Here is a 7,500-nt window from a genome sequence, read left to right as displayed (position 1 = left end):
CTGGCAACAACATCCTCAAGGTCCCTCCTACTATAGTGACTGGACATACACATACGTGTGTGTGTGTGTGTGTGTGTGTGTGCGTGTGTGTGTGTGTGCGTGTGTAAAGGGTGTCATACCCAGGTCCATGTCCACGGCGCGGGGCCTCTGGGAGTAGGGCATGTTCTTGTAGACAGCGTCCAGGATCTTCTCCTTCACCTGGGTGATGGTGTCACAGTTCAGCACCTTGACGGGGATCTCTGGACTGTTCTCATTGTCCGGGTTCACACAGTTCAGGATCTGGAGAGGAGGAGAGAGAGAGAGAGGGGGGGGGAGGAGAGGAGAGAGAGAGAGACAGGGAGGGAGGAGAGAGAGAAGAGGAGTAGGGGAGGTCAGGGAGGAGGGGAGAGAGAGAGGGGGAAAGGGAGGAGAGGAGGGGAAGCAAGAAGAAGAAAGAGAGAGGAGAGAAGATAGGAGCGGAAGGAGGGAGGGGGGGATGATGGATAGAGGGCATAAATCATAACAGAGAGAGAGAGAGAGAGAGAGAGAGAGAGAGAGAGAGAGAGAGAGAGAGAGAGAGGGGAGGAGGAAAAGGGTAAAAAAGGGAAAAGAGGAAAGCAAAGCGCCAGGGGTGTGGAGAAGGCGTGTAGAGGGGAGGGGGGAGTGAGAAGAGAGAGAAAATAAGAGAAGAGAGGGGTAGAAAAAAAGGGGGAGGAGAGGTTAGAGAGAGAGAGAGAGGGGTCCTGTCACGCTCTGGACGTGTGGGTCCCTGCGGAGGGGCCTCTCTCATTAGGCGTCTGCTCGGAGCGTGGCAGGAGCTCTAAGAGACCACTTCCGTGCTCGCCGGCGTCCGAAAAATCTAATTTCACACTTTCGGCGGGACACCAATCTGCAGCTCTGGTGGGGTCTTAGCACGTAATGAGCCACATTTCCCTACCAGAGCAATCAGAGTGGTGTCATGTTGTGGCCGTGTGTGTGTGTGTGTGTGTGTGTCTGACTGTGTGTGGCTGTGTGTGTGTGTGTGTGTGTACACTTTTCTTTTTATTTCAACACTTTAAAACTTTGTTATGAGGTTTTGAACTGTTTCAACAATTTGTTTAACTTAAACGTAATAACGATCATTTTTACAGTAATACCGATTTACTTACGTGTAATGTCTAATGAACACATGTAACATGTGTAACGTCTTTCAACGTCTTATGTAAAGCACTTTAGCGTTGCAAATAAATACGAATAAACGTGAGGTGAGGTGAGAGGGACTGACCAGGGTCTTGTACTCGATCTGCTGCCTGATGAGCTTGTCCTCGCTGAGGGAGTAGCGCGCCTCCCCTGTGATGGCGTCGATGGGCCCCTTCTCCATCTGCTGCTTGATGGCGCAGTACAGCATGAAGAGAGGCTCCCCAGCACACTCCTGCGGACGCAGATACACACACACACACGCACGCACACAAACATGGGCACACGCACACACACACACACACACACACACGGGCACACGCACACACACACACACACAGAGAGAGAGAGTGAGAGGGTGTGAGAGACCAACAACACACACGGACACACACACACACACACACACACACACACACACTGCGGAGATGAGCAACAAGCGAGCCACGTTGGTGGTTCAGATGACTAACGGGGAGTGAGTCACGCCGTATGGCCCCGGGCAGCGCGGCCCGACCACATGAGTGTTGTCCTGCATTATTCATCTGAGCAGCGCTGGCAGGGTCCGACCGTGGGCCATTTGCTTGGCAGCGGCCTGGTCTGTTTGAATGTCAGGAAGTGGTGGAGGAGGGGGGTGAGGGGGACCAGGCTGGGCATATGACACCACCACATGTCCCCCCTCTGCCACCTCACACACCACACGCACCACGCACCACCCACCACCCACCACCCACCACCCAAACACCCACCCACCCACACTTGGACACTTGGACGCTTCCACACACACACATGGATGGACACTCACACACACACAAACACTTGGACACTCGCACACGCACACACACACAACACCCACACTTGGACGCTTGGATGCTTCCACACACACACACACACACACACACACACTCACACACACTTGGGACGCTCACACACACCACCCACACACCCACCACACACACTTGGACACACACACACACCCACCACCCACACTTGGCCGCTTACACACACATACACACACACATACACACACACACACACACACCACACACACACCACACACACACACACACACACACACACACAAACACAGGCGGACACATACTCCTGCTAAATCGTTTGTACTTCACCATGTGTACTACACCATGTGTACTTCACCATGTGTACTTCACCATGTGCACTTCACCATGTGCACTTCACCATGTGTACTTCGCTCACCTTGAGGAACTTGTGAAGAAGGAAAGCGAACCAGTTGGTCAGCATCTTCTCTGCCACAGACTCCGTCCTGAAACAAAGGAGGGGGAGAGAGAAAAAAAAGAAAAGAATGTTGTTGTTTTTCTTACGGTAGATCAACAGTCTTCTCCCCAACAACCTGTTCCTGTGACGTGTCTGTGCGGCGTGGAGAGTGAGTGTGACTGGAGTGTGACTGTTTGCCCTCTTGAACGCACCGGCATCATCGGTATCAACTGTGAGACGCCGCGGCTGCTCAGAGAGAGGAGGGCTGTCTGTCACACACACCCGCCCCCCCTTCCCCCCCTGCCCCCCCCCCCCCCCCCCCCCCTGCCCGACACCTCACCCCCTTCACAGCCACTCAGAGAGATGCTGGGGTTGATTGGGCATGAAAATAGCACAAGTGTGCAGTGACCTCCAGACACTGTCGACTAGAGAGAGAGAGAGAGAGAGAGAGAGGGTGATGGAAGTATCCATCCATCCCTCTCTCTCTCTCTCTCGCTCTCTATTCCTCTCTCTCTCTCTGATGTTTCACCCTTCTCCCTCTCTTTACTTCTCTCTCATCCCCCTTCCTCTGCAGAAGACACAGAAAAACACTCATCTCTTCATTTCCCAGAAAGCCTCTGTGTAATTTCAAAGAGAATAAAGGATAAAACACAGAAGAGAGAGAGAAAGAGAGAGAAAGAGAGAGAGAGATAGAAAGAGAGAGAAAGAGAGATAGAAAGAGAGTGAAAGAGAGAAGGAGAGTGGAAAAGATAGAAAGAAAGAGAGAGAAAGAGAGATAGAAAGAGAAAGAAAGAGAGAGAGAGAGAGGAAGAGTGAGAGGGAGATAGAAAGAGAGAGAGAGAGAGAACAAAAAACACACACACACACCCAGGCGGGAGTGGTTAAGGAGCATGAAACATAGATGAAAGGGTTACTGGTGTATGCTTGCTCCACAGGACCAGCAGCTCTCCTGAATACCAACGCCCCTCCGCCTCGCCATCACAGGGCTGCCGCCGCCGTGCTGGGAAAGCTCAACAACACAACTCCCTCCCCCCCTTCCTCTTTTCCTCCCCTCCATCTCTCAAAACCCCACAATCCCCCCCCCCCCTCCTGCCCTTCTCCACGAATAAACACAACCTGTCCAGCTTTGTTTGTTTTATTACACGCTAACGCTAGCCGTGTGTCCGCTAACACTGTCATTACCCGCAAGCTAACCTACCAGGATGCTACCCATGCTAATATCGCTAATAACCCCCCTTCGCCTTCCCCTCTTTCCCTAGGTACCGGTTTACGAGCTTTATCGCCTGCTGGCTCGGGCGTGACTGTCACCTGGCCACCTGGCCCGTAACAGCCCCCCCCCCCCCTCCAGCCTCTCGGCCAGGCCCCTCCATCAGTGACTCGCACACAAGGCTGTACACCGGAGCCAATTTACTCTGCGGTGCGTCGAGAAAATGACTCTCTTAATGCGTGGGGGGAAATGACTATGATTACGGTGAGCGTGGTAGGGGGTGCGGCCGGGGGTGGTTGGGTCATGGATGTGCTATAGCCGAGAAGGCATTAGGTGTGGGGGAGCCTAACAGCCAGGTATTAAACAGGCCCCGTCCGTTTCTCTGCTTGGCCTCAGTGTCAGGGCCGTGCTGGATGGAGCCTGGAGGATGATTACACCTACTGATGGTCTGAATGGACGGCAGATTATCGTGATTAGGGGGAGATAATTGCGTTTGGAAGCAATGAGAGAAAGACTTGCGAATGGAGTCCAGGACTGATCCTGTTGATGTGGTCGGACGGAGCAGGAGAAAGTAGCTCGTTCTCCCGATCAAATACACTGGATGAACACTGAGGTACACTGGCTCAGACACACACACACACACACACACACACACACACACACAGACAAACACACACACACACACACACACAGACAAACACACACACACACACACACACACACACACACACACACATACCAGACACAGACACAGACACACACACAGATACAGACACGGACACAGACACAAATACACACACAGATACAGACACAGACACACTCACACAGACAGACACAGTCTGTACACGTGCACGGGCACACGCACACACACACACACACACACAGACACAGACACACAGACAGACACAGACACACTCACACACACACACACACACACACACACACACACACACACAACACTACTCCTCTGTAGTGGCGCAGCAGACCAGAGGTTATCTCCACCGCAGTCCTTTGATTTGGCTGCCGTGCGGAGGTGTTCTGATGCTGTCTACCAAGCCTGGGGGCTATTTCCTCATGAATGTTGGCGGTCAATCAATGCTGCGACTGTTCAGAGGATGGGACTCTGTGGGGGGGGATGAGGCAGAGTATCACTGCTGACAGCTGAAGGAGTGTATTGTTATTTGTTATTGTTCCCTCTTCTAGAGTGACTGACACACACACACTACCTTCTCTGTGCTCTAGCTACGTAGTATTATCTCTCTTAAATTCTCTCTTTAAGAGTTCTTCCTTAATGCTCAAAATAATGAGGAGCCACTACAGTTGAACCTGACAAATGTTGTATTTTTGGACAATTGGCCACATTTCCTCCCCTACATAATTGCCCTTCTCCACAGAGAACTACCCCCATACTCTCCCCCCCCCCCCCTCGCACCACCACCACCCAGCCCCCCCGCCCTCGCTCTGAATGAGAGCGGAGAGTGTGTAAGAAGTTAATGGAAGCTATTAAGCGTTTTAATAAGCTCAGCAAGTCCCGGAGAACGAAATAAAACCCTTTTGTTGCCGAGGCCGTGTTGAGTCTCATTAATATCTCTCTCTCTCTCTCTCTCTCTCTGCCTTTGAATGGTTCGGTGGAGAGACTCACTTTGTCGTCATCCCCCCCCCTTCCCTCCTCCCCCCCCCTTGCCTCCCCCCCCCTTCCCTCCTCCTCCCCCTCCACCTCCCACATTCCCCCACTTCCACTCTTTTCTCTCTAATTGAGTTTCATTAATGAACATCAGGATTTCATTATCCTCCAGAACCATTAAGGGAGGTTTGATTCTCCATCTTCCCCGCTCCTAATGCGGGTAAATAGGTTGTGAGGGACAGATTAGTAGGCGACGGAATGTCTTAGAGCGCCACCCGCCAACGCTAAAGACAACAGTCTCCCTAATAACGCCCCGTTCCCCGTCTCTCGCCGCATGGGCGGAAATGTCATTGGAAAAAAAAATAACGCTGAAGAGAGGAAAGAATCAACAAAGAAGAAAGAAAGTGAAAAGTCTGGAGGCGTTAGAGCCACTGTTCCATCCGTCCATTAAGAGAGACGAAAGAATAAAGAGATAAAAAGAGGCAGAGAAAAAAGAGAAAGAGAGAAAGAGAGAGAGAGAGAGAGAGATACCGTAGGGTAGGCTGAGAGATTTATGCAACACATCCAGAAAGCGTGAGGGTCATGAAAGAGGGCTTCTGGTGGGTGTCACATCTCTCAGCGCAGGTTCAACCATAACGCCCCGAACAAGAAAGATGGAGAGACGGACAGGTAAAAAAAGGGAAGTAAATGAGTTAGAGAAGGCTACAGAGTATGAGAGAGAGAGAGAGAGAGAGAGAGAGAGAGAGAGAGAGCGCAGAGAGAGAGAGCGCACATAAAAAAAAAAAAGCTCTATTCACGGTACACAATACACACCAAACAAATGGACGAAATGGACCGGAGAGAATGGGAGAGATTCTCTTAGCTTACAGGGGACACGCACGTCTCTCGTTCAAAAAAGCTCTTAGGGAGAAAGGCGACGTAATGTTCTACTTTATGTGCTAGACTCCTCGAATACAGGGGAATACAAATCAGGGAGGGCCATAACTGTTTTAGACCTGGACAAGGACGGCAGCAGACTTCATCGAAGCAGCGGACCTTGTCTAAAAGGATTCTCAAGACAAACAAGGAGGGACAACACACTTCAGAAATAATACACTAACCGTGGCTGACTGGAGTGCGTAAAAGAGAGAGCTTTTTATTTAGTTTCGGGACATTAGGAGAAGCCATACTCTGTACTTGAGATCGGTGTAATAACTATATGGTGTGTTAGACCGTGAGGTTGATTAAGAGGAGAAAGAGGAATATGGTCCACGGGCTTCTACACACACACACACACACACACACACCACACACACACACGCGCACACATATTCTCTACATGCACACAGATAACCAAACACATGCAAACAGAAGTAATTATGCAAAATATTTACCTTTCAGTCACCTTTCTCTAAACTAAGTACAGTATAGCGTAGGGGTAATCATTGTTGATGGGTCTGATGGGGGGGGGAGAGAGAGAGAGAGAGAGACAGACAGACAGAGAGAGAGCCCTACCCATGCCACAATGGTTTATGCCTACCAATGCCCACAGACTCCTCTACTCCTCCCCTCCCCTCCCCTCCCCTCCCCTCTACCTCCTCTCTCTGGTGGTGATCTCGTACTTCATCTTCTCAACAGAGCTCCCTGCTGGAGATGGGCTCAATAATTAAGGCCCCAGTGCTGGAGCAGCCACATTAGATCATACTGCTGCTCATTCAGAGCCCCCCCCCCCCCCACCGCCCCCTCCTGGCTGCAAGACCCGCGGTCCGCCCAGGCACTTAGCAACCTCACTCCCTCATTCACACTCCTACGCCTGTGGTCAACACACACACACACACACTCACACACACACACACACACACACACACACACACACACACACACACACACACACACACACCCGCATGCAGGCATAGACACAGACTCACACACATGCACACACAGACACAGACACAGACACACACACACACACACACACACACACACACACACACACACACACTCACTCACTCACTCACTTACTGAAATCCTCATGAAACGTAAATGAAAGCCTTCAGGGAGTATTTGCTTTTATGTGCGAGTGTTTAGTTTTATTATGCTCTTTGTGGATGGAGAGCTATTAGACCAATGTATGTGTTCACCTTCAGACTGCGTGTGTGTGTGTGTGCATGTGTGGCTGAATTGCAGTGTCTGCGTGTGCTGGCGGTTGAAGTGTTTGAAGTACGACGATGCTTACATACACCCTCTTAACTAAAAGAAAATCGGCACAGGGCCAGAGAAGACATTAGGCCTTACAGTGCATCAATAC

The 7,500-nt window shown here is 51.1% G+C and overlaps 1 protein-coding gene across 1 annotated transcript in view; it reads right to left on the bottom strand.

Moving 5' to 3' along the window:
• The window catches only part of plxna2 (plexin A2), a gene marked incomplete at both ends in the record, with an annotated part of 124,186 nt that overhangs the window by 18,301 nt on the left and 98,385 nt on the right, over positions 1-7,500 (bottom strand). Inside the window, 3 exon segments of the mRNA XM_080535099.1 lie at positions 120-279; positions 1,244-1,390; positions 2,365-2,431. Coding sequence (XP_080391225.1) covers positions 120-279; positions 1,244-1,390; positions 2,365-2,431 — 374 coding nt within the window.

Source organism: Nansenia antarctica, assembly GCF_963989245.1.
Source record: "Nansenia antarctica genome assembly, chromosome: 6".
Lineage (NCBI taxonomy): Eukaryota > Metazoa > Chordata > Actinopteri > Argentiniformes > Microstomatidae > Nansenia > Nansenia antarctica.
This window is presented reverse-complemented; position numbering and strand designations above follow the sequence as displayed.